Source organism: Balaenoptera physalus, assembly GCF_965194825.1.
Source record: "Balaenoptera physalus genome assembly, chromosome: 13".
In the NCBI taxonomy this organism is placed as follows: Eukaryota; Metazoa; Chordata; class Mammalia; order Artiodactyla; family Balaenopteridae; genus Balaenoptera; species Balaenoptera physalus.
Window position 1 is genome coordinate 47,458,897 of NC_138892.1, and position 27,487 is coordinate 47,486,383.

At 38.0% G+C, this 27,487-nt stretch overlaps 1 protein-coding gene across 3 annotated transcripts in view; it reads left to right on the top strand.

The window, feature by feature from the left end:
- Nucleotides 1–27,487, top strand: part of PTPRB (protein tyrosine phosphatase receptor type B) — a 117,929-nt gene that overhangs the window by 31,185 nt on the left and 59,257 nt on the right. For all 3 annotated transcript variants that reach the window (XR_014252873.1, XM_082422673.1, XM_082422674.1), the window contains 6 exons: nucleotides 11,517–11,792; nucleotides 12,681–12,938; nucleotides 14,550–14,813; nucleotides 16,930–17,199; nucleotides 18,209–18,469; nucleotides 27,022–27,288. Coding sequence is in view for 2 of the 3 variants with exons in the window: in XM_082422673.1 (XP_082278799.1) it covers nucleotides 11,517–11,792; nucleotides 12,681–12,938; nucleotides 14,550–14,813; nucleotides 16,930–17,199; nucleotides 18,209–18,469; nucleotides 27,022–27,288 (1,596 nt within the window). In the remaining variant the exon portion in view is untranslated. The remainder of the gene's footprint in view (nucleotides 1–11,516; nucleotides 11,793–12,680; nucleotides 12,939–14,549; nucleotides 14,814–16,929; nucleotides 17,200–18,208; nucleotides 18,470–27,021; nucleotides 27,289–27,487) is intronic.

Below are 27,487 nucleotides of genomic sequence, written 5' to 3' on the forward strand. Positions count from 1 at the left end.
CTGTGAAGATAACTATTGACAAAGATTTCTAGTCTCCTCAGATCTGGCCAGAAGCAGCTTGGTTGACTTTCAGAGACTTCCTTAGTGCTGAAAACAGCGGACTAGCCACTTAAACGGGGAGAGCAGCAAAGAGAAACTGTGGGCTGTGGAGGGAATTTGTTAAAGTGATGTGGTTTGAGCTTCCATCGCATTAAATTGTCAAGCCCTGGAATAATTTTAAGTAAATGTTTTTAGAATAAATAATGGAAGTGCAATGATTAGGGATATGACTTTCCTCAACTTAGTTTTATTTTTGGAACCAGGACATAAAATCATCAGGAATAGAGTCACCCTTAGGGGGAAATTAGAAAAGTCCCTTGAGATGAGGGTATGAAAATTATTTTTTATCACTTGTGTAACTAAAACCATGCCAATATCACAGATCATCCTTTGGTTACTCTGCACCTTAAGTCAATCATTTTCTGTTCACTTTTGGTAAACCCTTCCATGCGTATGTGGTAAGAGTTTGTCTTTCCTGCCTCAGTTTTCTTATCTGTAAAATGAGAGTGTTAGACTTGGTCATTCAGGTCCAGGTTCCAACCAAGTGCCTACTTAGGTAGGGGCTGCAATGCATGTTACCTCATTAATCCCCAGAGCCACCCTCAGATGTGCTCGGAATTCTCTAATGACTTCGATGTTTTATGACTTCATTAGTCTTCCTTTTAACGTTATCTTTTTTTGTTGCAATGGAGAAGCCTTACTTTCATGGAGAAAGTCAAATTTAACTGAAAAATTCCAGAAGTTAAATTTAGAAATGTGTCGTCCTTGCTATTCTTTCACATTCAACCTGAACAAAGATCACTTCTTTAGCTATAGTTCTTTGAAGAGGTGAGAGAACAGTCCGTTATCAGGGCAGTTACAATAAGGTCAGGAAATGTGACTAGGTCCTGGTAATAAGTCAATGAATTGTTCTCTTGCTAATTAAGAAAGCCCAATTACATCACTTGACTTACTTCAGAGGAAAGTTAGATAATTTCTGAGATTTGCAGGAACTTGAATTGAAAAGAGACACCACTTGTTAAGAATGTGGTTGTGTTTTTACAGGGAATCAAAGAGAGACCGAAATCAACCACATAATTAGAACATTTTTCAGGAGTTTAAGTGGCTGAGTTTTTAGTTATAAAGTTCTTGGTTTCTTGGTATGTGAAGATGTGAACACTCAGATTGCTAATACTGTGAAATTTATGACGTAGAACTTCCAGATGTGTTCTTTACATTTGATAAGGTGTCTGTATTGAATGGGGCAGAATGATGTTTAAAAACAGGTGAGCTATCAGAAGCTTATGGGAGAAAAGATGAAGACATTAAGCCAGAATATACTGATTTAACCCAGAGGTTTTACTTTTTTGGAAAAAACATTGATGAAAAAGGACTCACTGTGGGTGTTACTAGTTAGAATATGTTTTGAGTTTAATTATGCATGTAGGTGTTTCAAGTCCAGAGACATTTGTGAAATGTAAGAAATGTTTGCATTTTATTGACTATGTTTAATTAAAAAAAGACTTAGTCAGCATACCCAATTGTTAGTGTTCAGTGTCTTATCATTTTTCTTAAGGAGTTACTTTTTACAGTACCACAAATATACTTTTCACCACAAATTTTATGAGCTCCATGCCAAATGTGAAGAATGAAATTTGATCAAAAGTGATGTTTGTATAATAATAATTTTTTCATACTTATTTGTGTGATGGTATAACCCTACTTGGGTTTCTCTATATTTTTTAAATAATTTTATTTAAATAAACTTTTTTAAGTTAAGTTTTTTTTTTAATGTTTCAGGGAGAATATTCCTGGTTGGTTGTTATTTATTTTTTGTCAGCACTTTTTTTTTTTTTTTGCTTTCTATATTTAAGGACATATGTGAGTTTTCGTTTAAGTTTAGAGAAAGTACTAGTATTACTCTGTATTAACTGCTAAGCTACAAAGATGAGTGTCACAAATCATATTTTGCTGTCATTAAAGCAGGATCAACTAGTAGCATAATATTAAGTCTGAGATATAACTTCAAACAAAAAAAGTCATTCAAATACATTGTGCTTTTCTTATTCCATTATGCCTATCTTATCAGTATAGAGTAAAATAGAGTGAGAGCAAGGCATGATTTGGCTGGAGATACAACAGTTGCTTAGATTATCTCTGTAATCATTCTGTATCGTTCCAAGTGTGATTTGTCTGGTTGTTTTTCCTGGTAAATTATCTAAAATAACATAATGTAGACATGACCTTAAAGATCAAAAATTTCAACTAAATCAGAACTATTTCAGCAACAATCAGTTTTCGCTCCAGATTTAAAAACAGAATTGAAAAACCTATGTGGATTCAAATTCAGTTCAGCAAACATTTATCAAGCATGGCTACTGCAGCGAGTTACACCAGGTAGTGATTGGTGAGCTTATAAAGATGACAAACAAAGCATGGTCTCTGCCTTTGTAGTCTTGTACAGAGTTGAAAGAAGATCAGGATGAAAGTGGTGACAGAGCTTTACCACTTCTTTCTTGGGAGAAGACCTTGCCCTGCCTCTCTCAGGTGTGTTTGGTCATACATGGTCAATGCAACAACTGTAATAAATTGAAAGCCAAATTATTTAGTTGTGAATTCATCAGAAATAGATTATGAAGGTAACAGATATTGAAGAACTCAACACTTTTGTGAACACTGTGTCCTCAGAGTCTAGAGCAGAGGCTGCAAAGTGGCCCCTGGGAGTGTCTAGGTGTCTAAATAATAGACTTGCTTGTTTGGCTCACGTAACGTTTGTGGAAAATTCAGATTATTTCACCAACATTGAGCAGAAAATTCGCATAAATACCAGATGTATGGATTCTCTTAAAATACTGGAAGATCTGGCAAAACTCGGCCAGTCTGCCTAGAACTCTCTAGAGCTGAGTTGTGGTTTCTCTCTTTTCAGATACCAATTCACTGGAATCCCCCTGGACCACTTCATTTATTTTCTTACTTGAATGTATCCTAAGGACATTTGAGTTTGTTTAAAGGAAACCGTAGAGTTTTCAATTACAAATTTGGGGGGATTTTTATCTTCCCACCAATAAGAAGTAGTTTTTCAGTACCTAAAATGGCATCTAACCCATGGTAGGTGTTCAATAAATATTAACTGGATGGGTAGATGGATGAATGAATGGGGAGATGAATGGGTGGATCTATGGATGAATAGGTAGATGATAACAGACAAATATTAATAAATGAAATGAATATTTTAGTGGGAGAATGTACATAAAAATATGATCTATTCTCCTTGGGTTATGGGTAAGTCATGGAGCCCAGGGAAGAAGTCTAGTTGTAGAGAACTTTACCTACAGGAAGAATATCTTAGTGGCAATATGACTTCTTGTTAGTCAGTTTCAGATACTTATTAATCAGCCTAGAGCAAAAGGCAAAAAAAAAGTTTAGCTCTTTTTACATGGCTCGTTCCTCTGTCTTTAATTTAAAAAATTTTTAAGAGCTTTAATTACCAAATCACCATATCAGCTATTATTTCCACCTCAAAATGTTGCTTCTTGTATTAGTTTACCAGGGCTTTCGTAACAAAATACCACAGATAGGGTGGCTTAAGCAGCAAATTTATTTTCTCACAGTTCTGGAGGCTAGAAGTCCCAGATCAAGTTATCAGCAGGTTTCTTCTGAGGCTTCTCTGATTGGCTTGCAGATGGCCACCTCACTATGTCCTCACATGGTCGACCATCTGTGTTGTCTGTGTCTAATCTTCTTAGGACACCAGTCATATTGGATTGGGGCCCACCCTAAAGATCCCATTGTAACTCAGTTACCTCTTTAGAGGTTTTATCTCCAAATACAGTCACATTCTGAAGTATCGGTGGTTAAGTCTTCAACATATGAATTTTAGAGGGATGCAATTCAGTCCATAACACTTACATGGCTTTAAACACAGGCCATTATTTTTCAATAATGTCTGTAAGCTACTGGCATTAAACTCTCTTGCAGAGTTTGTTATAGAAGCATGTTCTTGGCTTCTACCTCATATATAATGAATTTAGAAAGAGTGGAGCCTAGGGTATCTGATTTTAAACAAATATCAAAGTGAATCAATGCACACTGAAGTTTAAGAACTATTGACATAGTTTTTCTATTATTCATTGTCATTAAGATTTTGGTACCATTCCTTTTATGCCTGGTTAAATCTGTAATGCCTAGGAATATTTGTTGTCTTTCCCAGGAAGAAAATAATACTCTAATATTTGTCTTGTGCTTTTATAGTATGTAAAATACTTTCACCTACCTTGTTTAGTAGGTAAGAGTATAAAATATATATTATACTGACCATATATTGTTTAATTATAGCCACATGGCAATCCTGTGGAGGGAGTATCGTGAAGGCACAGGTGGTTAAGAGTTGAGTTCTGAAGGCTGCTGCCTCCATCATTTACTAACCAAGTTGCCTTGAATAAGTTACTCACCTCTTTTAATCTATAAAATGGGGACAATAATAAAGAGAATGCTCACTTCTTAGGGTCGTTTTGAGGTTTTAATTGATTCATACATAAATTCTAGAACAGTTTTTGTCACATACTAAGTGTGTAGTAAGTTTCCTATTATTACTTTCAGGTGGGAGATGAGATTGATATTCATAAGAGTTAACTAATCACAAATCCATAGAGCTAATATATGGTAGACCTAGACCTTGAACCCAGATCTACTGACCCCAACGCCAATTCTTTCCACTACTCTGTAGAATGGACATAATTTTTTAGTTGGTTTTTGTTCTTTCAGATTACATATGATAGTTTGTTGTTACTTTTCAATTCAACTTTTAAAGAGAAAAAAATATATTATGAAATACTTTAAATCTATAGTTACTTAGCCTACACAAGGGTAGAATAATGATTAAATGTGTGTTAGTGTGATGAAATAATATTGATTTTGATTGTGTTGAACTGCTGGTGATGGACTTCAGTATTTAGGAATCAGCCATTTGCAGTATAGTTATTTCAGGAATTCTAAGGTCAAGCTGAGCTCTGTATAGGGAATCAACCAACCTAGTTCTCTGCACTTGACTTTTTGTGTGTTTGGAAGCTTCCTCCATTTGTCTGACTTCTGTAGGTGGGCCTGGCATTCTACAGATTAGCAAGAAATAAAATCTAATTTGTCCAGACAGAATGGAAGAAAATTTGTTTCACCTTCCATTCCCGGACACCAATTCCCTGGAAGCCCCCTGGGGGATAAAGGGTAATACTGACGACTTTCTGACCTTGTAGGAGAGGTCAAACCCATTCTAAATGTATGAATGTATATAAACAAAGATGAATCTATGCAACTAAAATTAACATGGTAGGTATACATACAGATTTCCAGGGATTTGGGGTTTTGATTTTGTTTTTCTTCCTCTAGATGGAAAAGTTCAAATACATAAAAAGTAAACAGAATAGTATAAGGAACGAGCATATACTCGTCTCCTACCTTCAACAGTTACCAACTGACAATCATATTTCATCTATATCCTCACTCACTCCCACACCGCATATCATTTTGACACAGCCCAAGTCATCATTTAATTTCATTTATAAATATTTCAGTATGCATTTCTGAATGATAAGCATTATTTTTAACATAACGACAATATCAGTATCGTACCTAACATTGACAGTAATTCCTTAGTATCTAGATGTCCAGGTTCGGCAGCACACATCAAGCGACAGCTCATGAATTTCTACATGAGAGCGGCTTCTGGCCAACAGTCTGGAAGAGGAGGCCAAAGGATTTCCCTTTGTACTGCATTTATGTAGCGTTTAAATAATATTGAGAAAACCTCTATTGGTTCTTGGTTGTTTGTTTGTTTGGCTGCGCTACGTGACTTGCAGGATCTTAGTTCCTGGACCAGGGATCGAACCCGGGGCCCCATAAGTGAGAACGCCAAGTCCTAACTACTGGACCACCAGGGAATTCCCAAGAAAACCTCTACTGTTAATATCAAAGAGAGGAGTAGGGCTGCTGAAGGATGATGGCACGAGGGTGTTAAAGTCTCTGTCAGCTGTCATTGTCCCCTCCGTGCTCACATGGTTCTCTAATACTTGACAGAAGTGAGCTTTTCAGTGCTTTTGCTTAAACTGCTCTCTCATTCTGCAATGGCCTCTCTTCTCTCTGATTTCTGCGTCCTACTTGACCTTCCAACTTGCTCAAGTTCATTTCAAGCCCACCTCTGAGACCTTCCCCTTGGATATCATTCCCCTTTTGCATATTCAGCATTGGTGCTGACCTGTGTTACCCTTAACAGCAAGAACAGCTGCAATACTCACACCAACTGCCATTTACTGAGGCCCCACCATGTGCCAGGGCTGCACTTAACACTTTGGCTTCATTACCTCTTAACACTTACAACTCTGTAAAGTAAGTATCGTTAGTCCCATTTTACAGATGAGGAAACTTAGCCTCGGTGAGGTTAAGCGATTTGCCTAAAGTCACTGTTTGAAGTGATAGTGTTGGGATTTGAACCAGGTTTAGTCTGACGTCAAAGTCAGCCTCCCTGATAAGTTACCTTTGTGTTTACCTTTTTCACATATGTCTTAAATGCCCGAGTAAACTGTAGACTCTCAGAAGCCAAGTATGATGACCCGTAAAATAACATGGCATTCCTCACTCGTGTTAATCATGATGCAAATGATTGTCAAAGCTGCTTTAATTGCGAGGCTGTTGAAACTTTGAAAGTTCCTCGCTACCTGAACTTTATATTTAGTGTATAAAGTTGATAAATGAAATGCATGTTAATCTGATATATTAGCATAATATAGTATATCATCTTATAATAAGTCAGAAAGCTGACTATAGTCAAACAGCAACAATTACAAAAGTAAAAGAAAATTACATCTCTATAAATCTCTTTAATTAACTACAGATTGTGGGCAATTGCTTTCTCGTCTTCTTCTTCTGCCCTTTTTAAAAAACCTGCACCAAGGAATGGTTTGTGGCTTTTGCCCCACCCTTAGCCTGGTTTCCATGAGAAAATTCGCAATTAGTTTATAGGAATAGTTGATGTTCACTCCATTTTATATAAAGTGCTACATAAATGCAGCTTCCAGTCTCCTAGCCACTCTGCTTTTAACTAGAATTGTATCCTAATTCCTGTAAAGGTACAGAAGTTGAATCTGTAATCTATAAAAAATTGATCTCTTGTCCTGGAGTTAGTGCTGAAAGATAAGGTGTGTGTTGGAGAGGTGGGTGGAGGATAATATCCTGGTTGAGGAGACCTTGAGTTGCTATGGAGAAACTTAGACTTCATCTCAAGAAAAGTTCTTGGTGCTCCCCGGGGGATGAGGATGGCAGATGTGGGAGAGATATACAAAGCGGTTATTTGGCAACAGTGGATAAAAGACAGAAAATAAGGCAGACACCCAGAAAACTCAGAGTAATCCAGACACAAGGTGAGGGAACACCAGGTTAAGGCAGTAAGATTAGGGGGTAAAAAGAAACGGAGAAGAAAAACATTATTTTTAAAAAACCAATGGAACTTTCCTGGCGGCAGAATTAGATTTAGCTATTATTAGTGTTGTTATTCATTTATCTATGCTAGACTATCCAAACCATCAAATGAAAGTTCTGTAAATTTGTCTGTTATTTTTCATAGAGATCTGGTTTGATTTTTTGTTGTTGTTATACTGACTGTGTGACTCATGACATCATTTTCCATCCTGGGACAACTAAGGTGTGATAGAAAAGAACTCACGACTTGGAGTCAAGTGTTAGAAGCTCAGTTGAATTACTTGTTACCTTTGTGAAGTAAATGAGTCACTTAATGCCTCTGACCCTCTGTTACAACTAAGAAAGCACATTGTAAATGATCAGATCCTACATAGATATATTGTGTGCTATTATGACTTCAAAAAAAGCTTTTGGCACTAACTTATGGACTGCCTGCTCTCTTGTTATAAGGCTAAATTTATTTCCAAAATAAATACTATCATTTTGAATTCTAAACACTCTGCAAATTCCTATAGCAATAGATAATAATGTTTTAATGACCATACAAAAGAATTTTTAAAGCAAATAGCACTTCCATTTTATACATATGCGTGTCTCCCTCTTCTTAAGTCAGATTTTTTTAAAAGGGAAAGAAGGAAGAATCCATTTTGGTTCAGGAATTTAGCTAAACTTTATCAGAAAAAGTGGGTTGACAGCAAACCTACTTATGAAATTCTGGGGCTTCCTGATACTGGTAGATTCATTGAAATACAGCAGCTGAATACTATGGAATTTTGCATTTGGCATTCAATATTCCAGATTCTGGAAATAAATACAAACAAAGATGTCTTAAATTGATGGCTAATGATAAATTTTGATATATTGATTGAGATTAAATTATTGATTTATGGTTTTCAACAGTTCTCAAAGCTTATAATACTTCACTGGTTGCTGTATGTATGAGAGCAGTGGGTGGAAAAACCAGAAAGGCTATAAATGCACACATGTGTGCATTGATATCTCCAGCCATCAGCATAAATTATGTAAGTCAAGTAGGGTTTTCCAATTACATATGACCTGTCACATGATCAGAAGATTACAGACCTATAACTAAATTTTCAAATAGCATTAAAACTCTCTCTTTCATATATCTATCTAGATATCTATCTAGATATCTATCTAGATAGGTAGATGGTAGATAGGTAGATGGTAGATAGGTAGGTAGATAGATAAATAGATAGATAGATGTTAGATGAAAATAGCACCCTGATGGAAGTATCTAATTTGTTTCTAATAAAATATTGAAAACTTTTTTTTAATACAGCAGAGTTTTCCTTGGGCTTAGTTAGATTGAAACAAAGTCTGAAAGCTACTGAACTCCTGCCGCATGCATAGCAATAGTGGACCACTGCCAGCAAAGGGCTTTATCACAGCATAAATGGGGTTTTAAGTGTTTGTTTCCAGTGCAGGTTCTTGCAGCCCAGGCACTTCCCAATCTCATTGTTCCTTTGTTCTAGCGGATGTACAAAGGATTGACTGTTTTGTTTTCTGGCTCAGAGAGATTAGATAAAGTCTGCATTTCTGAACTTCACCCTCTAGGCACGCAACCTTAAAATTCATTTTCTATAGCTCACATTTTGCAGATTATATATGTTTAGATTATACCGATCATAAGATCATTTTCTTTAACCTTTATCTGGCTGGGTTGTGCATGTAAGTGATAGTATTGATCCCTTTTGAACAATCACTGGAAAGCAGCTGTCCCTCTCATCCTTGTCCTTAAAATGCCTCTTCAGCAAAAATGTGTCACCTCAGTTGGCTATGACAAGGTTGCTCTTGAGTTTCTCTGGCTATTAGAATCGCATGGTAACAAGAAAACTTTCTGTGAGGGGAAATTATGTCCTTTCCTTTTATGATGACGTCCTTAATTATAGAGTGTTATGTAGGATAGAAAATTTAAATAATATTGCCACACACACACACACACACAAAACCCATACTGTTTTTCCTCAAGAACCCATAAATGAAAATCATCTTGGGAATTTTTTTTTGTTTTATCTTAAGGGTTAGAATGTTAGTTCATGGGAATAAACTGATAAGATTTTTCCAAGTGCTTTTTTTTTTTGAAGAAGGCAATTAAAGCTATTATCTGTTTAGTTTCCAAAAAAATGGTATTCCACTTTTGCCTCCATTTTGTCAGTGATTCAGAGGAAGTTTCTTTTATGATCATGTAGACAGAATAAGTTTATATTATGGAGTGCCCCCTGTGTACCATGTAAAGTCTCCTCTATATCTTGTTACTCCTCCAAACATCCAAGAATATAAGTACTATTATTATCCTCCCCAGACAGAGGGGGAAATGGAGGCTTAGAAGGTTAAGTAACTTCCCCAAGTTACTGATACATGAGGGAGCTGAGATTTGAATTGAGTTCTGACTCCAAAGCCCACGCTCTCTGCCACTTCACCTCCCTGCCTCTATGACAAGGTCATCCCAATTATAGGAGGAACACTAATACTAATACTAATAATAGCTAACATTGAACACTGAACTATGTGCCAGACGCTGTTCTGAGTGTTCTAGATAAAATACTCAACTTAATCTTCATAACAATTCTACTGAAAAGATAGCGTTGTTATCAGCATTGCATAGAGGAGACCGCTGAGGTACGAGGAGGTTAAGGAATTGCTACCCAGCTACAAAGTGGGAGACCCGGATTCAAGCCCAGGGTGCCAGACTCTAGAGCCTACGCTCTTCAGGTGAACCTGTGCTGCTAGGATACAAACCACACAACCTTATCCTCTAAGCTCACCTGTGCTTTGGGCTCTCAAGGTTTCTGTCTTGGCTTGGCCTTATTTAGCCTATGTATGGAGTCTATAGGTGACCCGTAGTCTACTGAGCTGTCTGGCTATAAATGCCTTCTGAATATAGAATAAGATTACCTTGTTCCTATTTGTATCAATGTTAGTCACAAGTGAAGACTTTCTTAAAACATATACTGTTCTAAGCAGATGCTAGAATTCCTCAATTTCTTTCATGAGTAAGATATAATTTACCAGGAGATAAAGAAATGAGATCTCTATAGCCATGTCACTAAAACATCTAACCTGACTTTTGAAATTTAGTCTCCAGTATCTTAATCTCACTTTCTAGACCAAGAACCACATAGGATTTCTGAAAATTACTCATATGTAAATGTTAACGTTTCTACTCCCAACATTCAGGGTAAGGAGAGCCTTATTTCTCGGATGGTCCCACTGCATCATCTGCTCACTAAATGTTATTGATTTAGTTCCTAACCTGGAGACGTGCTATTCATCCTATTTCAAGCTCTACAGTGAAGATTCAATACATGGGAAACAGGACTCCTCAAATTGACCCATGGCTTTGAGAATTGAAACTAAGTAAACAGCCAGGTGCAGGACTAACCCACCTGCTCTGGGAGCTCTGGCAGCTCCAAAATGTCCCAGAACTCAAGTTTAGAAAATCTAGGGACATAGGGAATCCCAGTTGTTGGGAGAATTCATTTGGTGAACACACCTAGCCTAGGCTTATAATCAGGTCTGTATCTTTTGTGGTTTTCCGATATCTAAAAACAGCCCGAAGTTTTGTATACATAACCCCCCCAAACCCCACAACCTAAAAAGGGGAAAGTTTAGTACAAATACAAATTTTAAAATTTCGTAATATCTGTATTTTCTGTTGAGATTTTCAGTATTTATCCAGGCAGAGCCTGGATGTTTGTCAGTGTTTGAAAAGTGCAAAACTTGCAAGCCAAAGACAATATAACCTTGCTTGGATTTCCAAGCTCAGAGCTGTCGCAACAAAAAAAAAAGTTTTATTAGAATAAAAGGAGCTTATATGACTAGTAGCCAAGGTGGATTTCTTTTTTAAGTAAAATAGTAAGTTTGGGAGTGGCATAAAATGCCCATTTGTATCATGAGCAGCAGATTCTTAAAGTTTTGAAGGAAAATGCATCTGGATTACAGCAAGGTAAGCGTGTATCTGCAAAATTCTTCAAGCCGCCTTCTCTTTTTTGTTTTTTGCTCTGCAGATCCTTTACCTCCTGCTAGGTTTGAAGTCAATAAAGAGAAAAGTACTTCCACCAGTTTGCATGTCTGGTGGACTCCTTCTTCCGGGAAAGTCACCTGGTATGAGGTGCAGTTACTTGATGATAACCAAAAGACACAGGGGGCCCAAATTCAAGAAAGACCTTCACGGAATGAATATACATTTTTTAACCTCACTGCTGGTAGTAAATACAAAATTGCCATCACAGCTGTTTCTGGGGATAAACGTTCCTCTACGATTTATGCCAATGGATCAACAGGTAAGACCTGTTTATGGATAGTTGCGTATTTAGTAGTCTATGATTCTTTTGAAATTATATTACATTCAGGAAATGGGAGTAAGAATGCCCCAAGATCAACCATAAATAGATAGGTGGATAGATAGGTAGGTAGGTAGATAGAGAGACAAATAAATACTGTTTGATACAGAGGAAAGACTGGACTGGAAACAAGGAGGTGGGGTTGGGCTGCTAGCTTGCTGGGTGATTTTGAACAAGTCATGGAACTTCTCTGGGACTGGAATTTTCTCCAAAATGAGGAAGATGTTTCCTAATGGCCCTTCTAAGTCAAATGTTAGGCAACAGGATTTTCTGCCTCATTTTCTGAGTTTGTGCAATGAAAATTATTTTTTAAATGTTTTCCCTCCCCTGTATATTCTTCTCTTAACTTCAAGTCATGGTGTTTCCTGAATATTCCTATGTTTGGAACAATTCTTTTCTTGCACCCACGCATCCCGTTATCAATGACACATTACCATTTCCTTCCATAACGTACTTTCTTATCATTCACTCTCCCCTCATTTTCTCTCCTGCTCTGTTGCTCTCTTTCCAGTTTTCAACTTCTACAGTTCTTTCCTTTCTCTTTTCCCTTTACTGCTATGCCACATCATACTTCATTGACAAAATCTACCTTGATACCTGTTAAGTGGGGGAGACAGATAAACTATGATGTAGCTTTAGGCTGTGGTCTTTGAAAAGAGCATTAATCCAGGTTCCAATAAAATTTCGAGAGTGCTATTTTCATTAGTTATTACACAAGTTAGATGTACAGAGAAGCATAAATGGATGTGTGGTTTCAAATGAAATGTGTCTATACCTTCTATAAGGAAATTATAAATGACCCTTTGAAAATGCATTGTATCCCACTAGTGCCATCGCCAGTGAAAGATATTGGTATTTCAGCGAAAACGAATTCTCTCCTGATTTCCTGGTCACGTGGCTCTGGGAACGTGGAGAGATACCAGCTGATACTAATGGATAAAGGAATTCTAGTTCAGAGTTATGCCATGGACAAATCTACTACTTCCTATGCTTTTCATGGACTGATACCTGGTCACCTCTATAATGTCACCATTGTTACCGAGGCTGCAGGGCTGCAAAACTACAGATGGAAACCAGCCAGGACAAGTAAGTTTCCCTAGCTATTCTGAACAAGAATAAAGCTCAAATCAAGGAAATGTTAATAAACAAGGTTTATTAAATTATTTGGATAATGGTAGTATAGGACAAATTGAAATGCATATGTTGTAGAAGACCTTAATATGTATCCACTTTTCTACTTAGAGAAAGAGGGGTTCCCTCTCATTCTAAAGTTTAGGCTCGTCCTTGACAACCTTTTGAAATAGCAGAGTTAATCACTGATATAGTCTTAGCTTCTCTTTTTAGTTAAGGATTCCTACTTCCTTCTCTTAAACAGGCATCATCCCCTGCCTTTGTGACATCACTCACAATGAACCAGGATTACTCTTCTCAATGCTATACAAAGACCTACTCTTAGGTCTTTGTATAAAGAAACAGCCATTGCCCAGACCCTCTATCCAACAAAACATCTCCTGAGACCCAATTCTATAGAACCTGTTCACATAGCCTAACATAGCCAGAAAACTAATCTGTGCTAAGTTTTAATGAATCATTTATATACATACTTATTCATTCATTCATTCATTAAATCAGTATTTATTAGGTGTAAACTATATACCAGACATAGTGGATATAACAATGTCCAAGAGAGACAAAGTCTTTCCCCTCATGGAGCTTACATTCAAGTGGATTCTAATGCTTCTGGTGGGTCTAATGTGTTAATAAATCCCCTCCTTTGGGAAGCTATGTAATTTTAAGAGAAACTCTAAAATATGTAGTGCCTTAGACATTACTCTAGAGAGAACAGTTCCTGAAATAACAGAAGGTTGGTGGGAAAGATATCTGGGGACACCTATATATTTACATACCTTTCATATCACACCTCAAAGATATATATATATATATTCCCAACAAAAATGTACCATATATTTTAAGAATTATTTATGTATATCAAGAGCAAATTGCACTTCTAACTGGCATATGCAAAAGCAATGTGCCATGCCCATTATTTTAATGAAACATTGTGAATTTATATTATGCCATTAGTGAGGCCCCAAATTATAGCATAGGCAAAAGGTAGAAAATATATTCACCAAAGTGTCTCTCCTTTGTAATCATTTTCCTCTGATGAAATAATGACACAACTCCTAAGCTTTAACTTTATCATGATTCAATATGAAAAAGAAAGTATTTTTAGCACAAAAAATTTTATGATGGCCAGTCAACCAATCTATTTATTATGTACTAGCTATTATTAAATACATAAAGACAGGAAGAAATTAGGCAGATGACATTCTTTGAGGATTCCACTTAAAGATTTTCAGAACTGGAAAAGACCATTTTAAGTTTTTTTGATCAAGCCATCATTAGGCAGTAAGGACCCCTAGGCTTAGTAAGATAGACAGAGCTGCCCAGGGTTGCCCAGCCAACCAATGGCCAAGTTTGAGGCAGAATCTAGGCTCCTGACTGCCATGTTTGTCCTCTCTCCACTAGCCAGACAACCTTTCTTTGGTTTTGCAGTATTATTTTTACCTTGTGAAGTTGTTTTCTTCAGAGCAGGGAGTGTGGCTTGTAGAGATTAAGACACAGGTCAAAATTTGGCCATAAGAGTGGTATGATATCCTGAGTTAAAGTCTCTTCCCCTTTCTTCCTAATTAGCCCCCATGGAAGTCTCAGATCTGAAGGTGACAAATGATGGCACTTTGACCTCTCTAAAAGTCAAGTGGCAAAGACCTTCTGGAAATGTGGATTTCTACAACATTACACTGTCTCACCAAGGGACCATCAAAGAATCCAGAATATTAGCACCCCAGATTACTGAAACTCAATTTAAAGACTTAGCCCCTGGACGACTTTATCAAGTCACCATCAGCTGTGTCTCTGGTGAATTGTCTGCTCATAAGATGGCAGTGGGCAGAACAGGTGAGTCTAAGGCTCCAGAAATTCCTTAGTTGCTCAAATCACCCTCTGATCCACCTTAGAACAGGATAAGTTAGAAGGAAAATCCCTTTCCCAACCTGGGAAGTATGGTCTACATGACTCAGGGTGTCTATGGGCCAGGCTCCTCTATACAGAGTCAACCCGGGGGTTAATTGCATTTGTCTGATTATTTAAGCAAATGTATTTGGATTGATTCCTGAATGATCTGTATTTCTGGCTCTGCCCTGTGCTATTTCAGGTCACACCACTTAAGTAGCACAAATGAATTAGCATTGATACTAATGAATAAAACATTTCTGATCAACTCTTATAATGAAGGTCAGTTAGCACTTACCCATGTTTCCCATAAATTATTTTATTTATGTCACCAAACATTTATCCAGTGCCTTCTTCCTGTAAATTACCATATTATGAGCTTTGAGAGTTATTAAGATGGCAGAGTTCAGCACACTACACCCTTCAGCCAAATATGGCCTGTGATCTGTTTTTGTATAGCCCCAAACTAAGGGTGGTTTTTACATTTTTAAAGAGATTTTTAAAAAAGAAAGAAAACGAAAGAAAAATGTGAGGCAGAGACCATATGTGGCCCAAGAAGCCTGAAATATTTACTTTGCCGACCCTCACTTTTAAGGAAGTTACATTTTAATCACACAAATGTAGAATACACACACACACACACACAATAAAAATATTATATTTTAATAATGGTAATTATATTGATATTTCCATGGATCAGGCACTGACTAAACACTTTACACCATTATTTCATTCAGTTCACACCAAAACCGCAAGAGAGGTCCTGATATTATCACCAGTTTATAGGTAATTCGAAGAGGTCAAATAACATGTCCATAGTCATCCAGCCAATAAGTGGTGGGGTTTAAGCCAGGCTGTCCGATTCCAGAGTCCATTGTCTGTGCTATTGGAGATCCCAAGTAAGAGCCATATATATGGTCAGAAAGAAAAGAGAAACAAACTCTCTTTCAGAAGATCAGTAAAGACTTCTGGGAGGAAATGGCCTTTAACTGGGACTTTAAAAATATGAAGCTCTTGGCGAGTTAAGAGGGAAAAGAGGGAAGGGCATTTGAGGTGGAAGGAATAACACAAGCAAAGGCACAGAGGCGGAAGAGCCCAGGAGACTTACAGGTCTACAGAACGCGAAACTGGAAGCCAGCATTCAAGAGTGGGGAACGAGGGAGGGGGGCTGCAGGGAGTAGTCAGAGTGAAGACTGGCAGGATATGGGGTCTGATTTAGGAGGGCTACAAACACCACACCAAGGACTTGATGTTTTATTCTGTAGTTAATGGAGAAAGCTTAAATGTTTTTGAGCAAAGAATAATAAGATCAGAGTTGTATTGCAAGAAGATTAATCTTTTCCGTGGGAAGAGAGGCATGTTTTGTGACCACAGCATCCAGGGTCTCTTCCAAAAGATGCCACGTCCATCACTGTCACCATCATTATAAGCAACATCAGTATTGTCTCTAGGGCTGGTATGCAATCAGAAAAACACAGCGTTTGTATCACTAGGTTATTAACACTGTTACAGAAGATCACATTACTGATATATTACTAAAATGATTTTAACATGCATTTCTCGAGTGTCCAATGGCTCCAGAATGCTCATTTGCAATTCACAAACATCAGGAGGGGATAGAAATGGGTTGTTGGTTTTTTTTTTTATTATCTTTATTGGAGTATAATTGCTTTACAATGGTGTGTTAGTTTCTGCTGTATAACAAAGTGAATCAGCTATATATATACATATATCCCCATAGCTCCTCCCTCTTGCGTCTCCCTCCCACCCACCCTATCCCACCCCTCTAGATGGACACAAAGCACCGAGCTGATCTCCCTGTGCTATGTGGCTGCTTCCCACTAGCTATTTATTTCACATTTGGTAGTGTATATATGTCCATGCCACTCTCTCACTTCGTCCCAGCTTACCCTTCCCCCTTCCCGCGTCCTCAAGCCCATTCTATAGAAATGTTTTGAATTGCAGCTATTAGGTCTCTTATCTACTGTTGCCCATGAAAAGTGAATGAGCATCCTTACTTTTGGATTTTAGTATCTCCTTTTGACATCATTTCACTGTTTAGTTCCAGAGAAAGTTGGGGACCTGGAGGCAAACAGCAATGGTTCTACAAGGTCCCTGGTAGTGAGCTGGTCGCCCCCTGCTGGAGACTGGGAGCAGTATCGTATCCTGCTCTTGAATGATTCTTTGGTGCTGCTCAACATCACCGTGGGAAAGGAGGAAACACACTATGTCATAGGTGATGTGGGGCTCATACCAGGAAGACAGTATGAGGTCGAAGTCACTGTTGAGAGCGGCAATCTGAAGAATTCTAAGCGTTGCCATGGCAGGACAGGTAAGCGAATATCAAGGTGTTAATGACTGCTGGAACCTTAATTTGGTCCTTCTTCCAAGTAACCCAGGTAACCATCAATGTCATACCCCAGGGTTCCCTGTATTTGAGGCATTATAGACTGACAAACTGAAATAGGTTGGTAATGTTTAATTTTGTCAAATTAGAGTATTAGAAATCACTTCCACTAGTAGGTTCATTGTTTTTTTAAAAGAAAGACCTTTCTAACACCAAAAGAACAGGAAGGAAACAATCTGAGAGAATCCTCCCCACAAAGTAGATAGTTGATAACCTTTTGCTGGTGATCAGTGTTAGAGAATCACTGCCCTGACCCACTGTTGACTAATGGGGGATTTTCAGGTACCAAGGAAGAGTTGTTAAAGTGGAGAGGGATATATTCAGATTTTAGGGCAGAGGAGAGTGAGGCTACTGAGACATGGGTTTTGGTATTCTTGCTGTCACCATTATACTGTAATTCCTTGGGCAAGTCACAACCTCTCTGAGTCCATTTCCTCAACTTTCAAATAAGAGAGTTGACCTGCTAAACTCAACATTTCTATGAAAATCCCTGTGACATGGAATGCTCCATACTTGGAGTGAAATTCAAATATATTCTTTTAGTCTTGCCTGCTAATAAGGAAATAACTACACTGACGCAGTGTTCTTAGAAGAATGTCAAAGAAATGGACCAAGACACGTCTTTAGCTTGCCCACTGTGTCTTCCAGTTATCTCTTCATTTTCCAAATATTAATATCTGCTGGAGGATGATCAAAAATAAATGACCCAGTAAAGTATTTTCCAAGAGTATTCTTTTGAGTCCTTATTTCTGGTTATGTTACACGAACAAAGTTTTTTTGTGATTAGCTTTTTTTTTTCTAAACGCTCATAAGCATTCAGAAAAGAAATGCTCAACTGGGACACTCCTGTGGATGGAAGAGAACAGATCTCTAAAGAATACTGGAGTGTATCCAAGTTAATCAATGACCCGAATGTCCATTGCTTTTTCCCCAGTGCCCCTGGCTGTCCTTCAGCTTCGTGTCAAACACGCCAATGAAACCTCACTGGGTGTCATGTGGCAGACCCCTGCAGCAGAATGGGAGAAATACATCATTTCACTAATCGACAGAGACCTCTTACTCATCCACAAGTTGCTCCCCAAAGATGCCAAAGAATTCACTTTTACTGACCTGGTGCCTGGACGAAAATACATAGCTACAGTCAGCAGTATTAGTGGAGACCTGAAAAACTCATCTTCAACAAAAGGAAGAACAGGTAACATTTTTTATAAATTCTAGGCTTTAAAAGTATCCTGTCTGCTGAATTGTCTAACATTCAACTTACAAATGTTTTTTAAAAGCCTGTTGTTCTGTACTGGGCATTGTATACTTTTTTTTTTTTTTTTCATGTTTTCCATGTATTTGCTCTCTGGGCTATAGTCTGGATAATTTCCTCAGCTCTTAGTTTTAGTTCATTAGTTCTATCTAATCTATCTTTCTTTAGTTCTATCTAATCTATTTTAAAATCCACCCACTGAGTTTTAAAATTTAATTGTTATGTTCCTCACTGTTAAACATTTTCTTTGGTTCTCTTCCAAATATGTTTAGTATTCTGTTGCTCTTTCCATTCTCCTCCTTTATCTCTATAAGCAAATTAATGATTTTTATTTTCCTTCTATGTCTGATCAGTATAATATCTGCAATATTCAGGAGTTCAGTGCTGTTGTTTACTGTTTTCTGCCTTTTTCTCATTCTGCTTACTTCCTTAAATGTTTGTGATGTTTTATTCTAAACTCATATACCTTGGGATTTTATTCTGTGGGAATTCTTTGGGCCCTTTTTTGAAGGTGGGTTTCAGAAAGAATTTTCTTTTCACTTGATTCTTTCAGGTGCACAAGATTGCTGTCAACCCAGACCTATTTTAATCTAAATTGTCAACTTGAGGTTTTTTTGATCACCCAGGGTTTTATGAATTTGGGTTGCAAACTCACTGAAGCTGTCTTGACATTATGAATTCTCAGTGGAAATTTCTTCTTCTCCACCTAGTATTAAGGAGGCTGCAGTATTTGAGGAATAGAGAGGAAGTATTTATTTCACTTACGCTTAGAATGTAAAGTTTCAGGATCCAATAATATGCAGAGTCACCTATGAGGTTCCTCACCCTGGGAAAGTCCTATTCATAGCTCTTGCAAAGCTATAAAATCAAAGCTTAAATTTATGTTTGAAAGATGCCCTCATGGTGACAGTCTGCTTCAGTGATCCAGTTACCTCTCTGTCACTTTCTTATAGGTCTCTGAGAATTCCTTACATTCTTGACAACTCATTCATGCATTTACATTTTTGTGTTTTATCCAACATGTGCAGTTGCGTGTATTGGGGGGATTTTCATGGTTTGTGCCAGCAATGAAAGTCCAAGGCATTGTTTTAGACTTAAGATCATTTTCATTATTCCCACCACTCATATTGCTGTGTCATATGGTAAGTGGATGTTTAACTTTGTAAGAAACTACCAAGCTGTTTTCCAAAGTGGTTGTAAAATTTTACATTCCCACCAACAATGTATGATATTTCCAGTTCCTCCGTATTCTCAGCAACACTTGGTATTTTCAGTTTGTTTGGTTTTTTAAATTTTAGCCATTCTAATAAATGTGGAGAGGTATCTCATGTGATTTTAATTTGCCTTTTCTTAATGACTAATGGTTTCAAGCATTTTTTTCATATGCTTATTTACCATCCACTTATCTTTTTGTGGAAGAAGATATTTTCAAATGTTTTGCCCATTTTTTAATAGGGTTCTTTGTTTCTTATCATTGAGTTTTGAGAATTCTTTTTTTTTTTTTTTTAATTTTACTTATTTATTTATTTATTTTTGGCTGTGTTGGGTCTTCGTTTCTGTGCGTGGGCTTTCTCCAGTTGCGGCAAGCGGGGGCCGCTCTTCATTGCGGTGCACAGGCCTCTCACTGTCGCGGCCTCTCTTGTTGCAGAGCACAGGCTCTATTCATGCGGGCTTCAGTAGTTGTGGCGCACAGGCTCAGTAGTTGTGGCTCGTGGGCTCTAGAGTGAAGGCTCAGTAGTTGTGGTGCATGGGCTTAGTTGCTCTGTGGCATGCGGGATCTTCCCCGACGAGGGATCGAACCTGTGTCCCCTGCACTGGCAGGCGGATTCTTAACCACTGCACCACCAGGAAAGTCCCTATACCACATTTTCTTTATCCATTTGTCTGTTGATGGGCACTTGGGTTGCTTCCATATCTTGGCTATTGTAAATAGTGCTGCTATGAATACTGGGGTGCATGTATCTTTTCAAATTAGTGTTTTCATTTTTTCCAGTATATACCCAAGAGTGGAATTACTGGATCATATGGGAGTTCTATTTTTGGTTTTTTGAGGAACCTCCATACTGTTTTCCATAGTGGCTGCACCAATTCACATTCCCACCAACAGTGCATGAGGGTTCCCTTTTCCTCCCATCCTCCCAATATTTGTTATTTGTAGACTTTTTGATGATAGCCATTCTGACAGCTGTGAGGTGATATCTCATTGTGGTTTTGATTTGCATTTCTCTAATAATTAACAATGTTGAGAATCTTTTCATGTTCCTGTTAGCCCCCTGTATGTCTTCTTTGGAAAAAATTCAGGTATTCTGCCCATTTTTTGATTGGATTGTTTGTTTTTTTATACTGAGTTATACAAGCTGTTTATATATTTTGGATATTAACCCCTTGTCAGTCATATCGTTTGCAAATATCTTTTCCCATTCTATAGGTTTGTCTTTTTGTCAATGATTTCCCTCGCTGTGCAAAAGCTTTTAAGTTTAATTAGGTCTCATTTGTTTATTTTTGCTTTTATTTCTTTTGCATTAGGAGACAAATCCAAAAAAATATTGCTACGATTTATGTCAAAGAGTCTTCTGCCTATGTTCTCTTCTAGGAGTTTTATGATTTCCAGTCTTACATTTGGGTCTTTAATCAATTTTGAGTTTATTTTTGTATATGGTGTGAGGAAATGTTCTAATCTCATTGTTGTACATGTAGCTGTCCAGTTTTCCCAGCACCACTTGCTGAAAAGACTGTCTTTTCTCCAATGTGTATTCTTGCCTCCTTTGCCATAGATTAAATAACCATAGGTGTGTGGGTTTATTTCCGGGCTCTCTATCCTGTTCCATTGATGTATGTGTCTGCTTTTGTGTCAGTATCATACTGTTTTGATTACTGTAGCTTTGTAGTATAATCTGAAGTCCGGGCGTTTGATAGTTCCAGCTTTGTTCTTTTTTCTCAAGATTACTTTGACAATTCACGGTCTTTTGTGATTCCATGTGAATTTTAGGATTATTTGTTCTAGTTCTGTGAAAAATGACATGGGTATTTTGATAAAGATTGCATTAAATCTATAGATTACTTTGGGTAGTATGACCATTTTAACAATAGTAATTCTTCCAATCCAAGAGCACAGAATGTCTTTCCATTTCTTTGTATCGTCTTCTGTTTACTTCATCAATGTTTTTATAGTTTTCAGAGTTTATACTTCACCTCCTTGGTTAAGTTTATTCCTAGATATTTTATCCTTTTTGATTTATGGTTGTCATGGGATTCACATATGCTGACCTACAATTATATCTACTTGTTTAAAACCGATAGTCATTTAAGTTCAAACACATTCTAAAAGACCTATATTTTTTACTCTCCTCCCCCACATTCTGTGTTTTGATGCCATATTTTACATCTTCCGCTTATCCCTTAACTGTATAGTGTTATTATAGTTGTTTTTACAATTTTTTATCTTTTAATGTATGTACTGGCTTATTTAAGTAGTTGATCCTCCATTCTTATTATATATTTACCTTTCCTAGTGAGATTTTCCCTTTTGTTTAGATTCTTACTTCTTTTCTATTTAGAGAAGACCCTTCAACATTTTTTTAGGGTAGATTTAGTATTGATGAACTCTTAGTTTTTACTTGTCTGAGAAGTCCTTTATCTCTACTTCTATTCTAAATGATAATCTTGCTGGGTGGAGTATCCTAGGTTGCAGGTTTTTCCCTTTCAGCACTTGAATATATCATGCCACTCCCTTCTGGCCTGGAATATTTCTGCAGAGAAATCAGCTGATAGCCTTATGGGGATTCCCCTGTATATGAGTCTTTGTTTTTCTCTTGTTGCCTTTGGAATTTTCTCTTTAGCTTTTGCCATTAATTATGATATGTGGTGTGGCTCTACTTGGATTCGTCTTGTTTGGGACCCCCTGCACTTCCTGAACCTGGATATCTGTTTCCTTCTTCAAGTTTGGGAAGTTTTCAGCCATAATTTCATCAAATACATTTTCAATCCTCTTCTCTCTCTCTTCTCCTCTGGGATCCCTATAATGCAAATGTTGGTACACTTAATGTTATCCCAGAGATCTCTTAAATTGCTTTCACTTTTTAAAATTTGTTTTTCTTTTTGCTGTTCTGATTGGGTGATTTATATTATTCTATCTTCCAGATCACCTATGTACCACTTAGTCTGCTCTTCATTCCTTCTAGTACATTTTTTTTAGTTCAGCTATTGAGTTATTCATTTCTGATTGGATCTTTTTTATATCTTCTGGTTCCTTGTTAAAATGTTCACTGTTTAGATAAATTCTTTTCCCTAATTCGGTTAACATTTTTATTACCAATGTTTTTAATTCTTTACCTGGTAAATTGTTTACTTCCATTTCATTATTTATTGTTTTAGGGAGTTTTGTTTGCTCTTTCAATTGAGAGTAGTTCCTCTGCTTTTTCATTTTGCTTAACTTTCTCTGCCTCTATGAATTTAGATGAAACAGTTACCTATTGTGGTCTTAAAGGGGTGTTCTTATGTGGGAGCATCCCTATACAGGCTGTGTTCGCCCAGTGTCTTTGGTGCAAGAGCTGGATTTGACATGAACGCAAGTTACATCTTTATGCAGAGTGTTGTTTTAGGGTGATAGATGGCAGCTGTCACCTTGGTAGAGGTTGGGCTGGAGGTGGAGGGGCTAGAGCTGGTGCCAGGTGTGAGGTGGGACTTCCTCTCTGTTCAGTGGCCATCACTGCCCTGTCAGGGGTGGGGTCTGATCCCAAGTTGCTGGGCAGAAACCCTGAGGATCAGGCTCGAGCTGACTTTGTTCACTTAAGTGTGTGTTTTTCCCTCTCCCAGCACCAGGGTCTTTACCCCAGAGGAGGGGAGTGCTGAAGCAAGTGGGGCCTGTGTGCAGACAGAGTTCCAATGCGCTGCCCGTGTAGGTGTCTATGGCTCCACTCAGATGCAGCCTCTGGTGCAGGTCCCCTTTGTCTCTCCCAGCTGATCACTACTGCCTGCATCCGCTGCCCCTACCCTGTTGTGGAAATGCTCCACAGGGCAGGTGGGACCCATGTGAGCTCTACATGTATCCGGAGGTTAGCTGTGGTGGAGTGGCCACCCCGTCAGAGATCTGGGCAGTCTGAGGCACTGCTTGAGTAAGCACCAAGGATAGATGTGCTGCCCCACCCAGCCTCCACCCCGGGGTGGAGCTGCTCCGGGTCACCTCTGGGTCCCACAGTCAAGTTTCTTCCCCAGCTGTGGCTGCCCCAGATCCAGTGCCACATTGTGGCATGAAGTGAGTGGGGTCAGAATGTTTGCTTGGCTTGGGCTGGTACATGTGCCAGGTGGTCATGGGAAACTCGGCAGCCACTAGAGCAGACCTTTCTCTGCTCTGCCTTGGCGGTTAGCCAGCATGTGTGTGCCCCTCATGAATGGAGTCCAGACTTCCTCAGCTCTTCTCTTTGTCCCAGAAGTTCTCCAACCAGCTAAGGGGGCTTGTCTCCTCATGTAGGACACCAAGACTGAGATGCCCAAACTTGGTTTAACTTGCTCACTCCCCAGGTTGAGTGTCCACCAATGTCATCTCCCTTGTCCTCTGAGTCCCCTCTGAGGTGCACAGGTCCTGACCCAATCACTTCTGTTCCCTTCCTACCCTATTACGTGTATATCTTTCTTACAGTCTTGGTTGTACAAGAGTCTTTTTGCCAGTTTCCAATTAGTTTTCAGTGATAATCACTCCACATGTAGATGTATTTTTGATGACAGGGAGGTGAGCATCCTGTCCTCTTACTCCAACATCTTGATCTCCTCCCCTCGTTTGTCTTTTCATTAATTTATTAGTATATCTTGCAGAACATAAGTTTTTAATTTTGATGTCAGTTTACCATTTTTTTTCTTTCACGAATCATGCTTTTGGTGTCATACCTAAGAAACCTTTGTCTAACACAAGGTCACCAAAATTTTCTCCTAGAAGCTTCATAGTTTTAGGTTGTAAATTTAGATGTATAATCAATTTTGAGTTAATTTTTGTATATGTGTGAGATATGGGGCAAAGTTTATTTCTTTGCTTATGCACACCTAATAATTCCAGTCCTATTTGTTGAAAAGACTCTCCTTTCTCCACTGAATTGCCCTTGCATCTCTATAAAAAAAAATCAATTGACTATATATATGTGTTTGGTCTATTTCTGGACCTTCAAGTCTGTTCCATCAGTCTATGTGTCTACTTTTTTGCCAGTATCACACTGTCTTCATTACTGTAGCTTTCTAGAAGTTTTGAAATCAGATGATGTTAGTCCTCCAACTTTATTCTTCTTTTTCAAAACTGTTTTGGCATATTAATTCCTTTGCTTTCCATATGAAAGTTAGAATTGGAATTGAATCTTTTGATCCATGTACAGTAATGTATTTTAATAAGTATGTTTGTACCTAAATCCAAAAGTCAGTGATTTCTGAGAAGGGTTGTGCAAGGTTCCAATCCCTTTGATTATCATAATTCTGGGAAGAGGCACAAAGGAGATGTATGTTGATCAAGTACCAACTTCAAGATCTGTGTAAAAGATTTGTCGATGGACAGGTTAAAAATCACAGTAGTTGTTAATTAGGTAAAGGGCACAGGCTCACAGGTGAGACAAATCAGGTTTTGGACGCCAGAATGACAATTTGTTAGCACTGTTGTATAGGCTAAGTTACTTACATTATGATCCTTGGTTTCCTCCTCTGTAAAGGGAATTAAAAAAATCAACTCTATAGAGTTTTGAATGAGTATCCAATGATATAACATCTATAAAGCATAGAGTCCATAACTGGCACATAACAGGCAATCAGTTGTTATCATTATCATTATCATTATTATTATTATATAATACTGTAACATATAGTATTGTAGCATTTTCATGTATGATAAGAATAGTCCTCTTGAGAATGTGCCAATAAAGAATTACCAGTTTCCTAGACTACAATCTAATCAAGGTTAAAGGGATTTCCCAATACCACCCCATAACAACCATCAGCTCCAGTAGATCATGTGGCTTTGAGTTCTCACGGGGTAGGGACAGATAAAATAACATTAAGTAAGCAATCTTCAATATACGGATTGCCAACAAACACATGAAAGAATGCTCAACATCATTAATCATTAGAGAAATGCAAATCAAAACTACAATGAGATATCATCTCACACCAGTAAGAATGGCCATCATCAAAAAATCTAGAAACAATAAATGCTGGAGAGGGTGTGGAGAAAAGGGAACACTCTTGCACTGTTGGTGGGAATATAAATTGATATAGCCCCTATGGAGAACAGTATGGAGGTTCCTTAAAAAACTACAAGTAGAACTACCATACGACCCAGCAATCCCACTACTGGGCATATACCCTGAGAAAACCGTAATTCAAAAAGAGTCATGTACCACAATGTTCATTGCAGCACTATTTACAATAGCCAGGACATGGAAGCAACCTAAGTGTCCATCAACAGATGAATGGATAAAGAAGATGTGGCACATATATACAATGGAATATTACTCAGCCATAAAAAGAAACGAAATTGAGTTATTTGTAGTGAGGTGGATGGACCTAGAGTCTGTCATACAGAGTGAAGTAAGTCAGAAAGAGAAAAACAAATACCGTATGCTAACACATATATATGGAATCTAAGAAAAAAAAAAAAAAGGTCATGAAGAACCTAGGGGTAAGACGGGAATAAAGACACAGACCTACTAGAGCATGGACTTGAGGATATGGGGAGGGGGAAGGGTAAGCTGTGACAAAGTGAGAGAGTGGCATGGACATATATACACTACCAAACGTAAAATAGATAGCTAGTGGGAAGCAGCTGCATAGCACAGGGAGATCAGCTCGGTGGTTTGTGACCACCTAGAGGGGTGGGATAGGGAGAGTGGGAGGGAGGGAGATGCAAGAGGGAAGAGATATGGAACATATGTATATGTATAACTGATTCACTTTGTTATAAAGCAGAAACTAACACACCATTGTAAAGCAATTATACTCCAATAAAGATGTTTAAAAAAAAAAAAAGTAAGCAATCTTCAAAAATAGCAGCCTTTTATGTATCTGCCAATCCCATACTCCTAATTTATCCCTCCCTCTCCTTCCCCTTTGGTAACCATAAGTTTGCTTTCTATGTCTGTGAGTCTGTTTCTGTTGGTAAATAAGTTCATTTATATTATTTTTTAGAATTCACATGTAAGTGATATCATATAATAAAAAAAATAGCAGCCTTTTATTATTTAAAATTTAAAAATCAAGACTACCTAATAGGCATGCATCATCTTATCCTTGGATCTGAAATAATTTTGATTTCCCATATAAGCAGCTTTTTCAGAGTGGTAGAGTCTCTGTAGAGGTATAGTTCTCCATATTTCACTTGAAATAAAGCTGAGTGTCTATATCAAAAAATATATATATTTTTTTTAGCATTTTCAAGACTCCATTTTTTACTCATTTTTGTTATACCTCCTTAGGGTGACGAAGTGTCATCTGTTTTTTCTTCCCTGTCTATTCTGTTTTAGTGCCTGCCCAAGTGACCGGCTTGCATGTGGCCAACCAAGGCACAACAAACAGTCTATTCACTAACTGGACCCAAGCATTGGGAGACATAGACTTCTACCAAGTCTTACTGATCCATGAAAACGTGGTCATCAAAAATGAAAGTGTCTCCAGTGACACCAGCAGATACAGCTTCCACTCCCTCAAATCGGGCAGCCTCTACTCCATGGTGGTAACCACAGTAAGCGGAGGAATCTCTTCCCGACAAGTGGTGATGGAGGGAAGGACAGGTAAGAAGAGTGTCTGTGACCTATGGCGATCTGAGCACGTGGAACCTCCAGGGTATATCCTAGGCGTTTTAAAACATCCTAAAGACAGACCCAACTCTGATCTTCCTAAAAGCCAAGTTTCAATGCTATCCAGACGGTACATGTTGATCTCCCAGGAAGGGAAATTGGATGATGGGTGAGAGTAGGAGAGAATGAATTC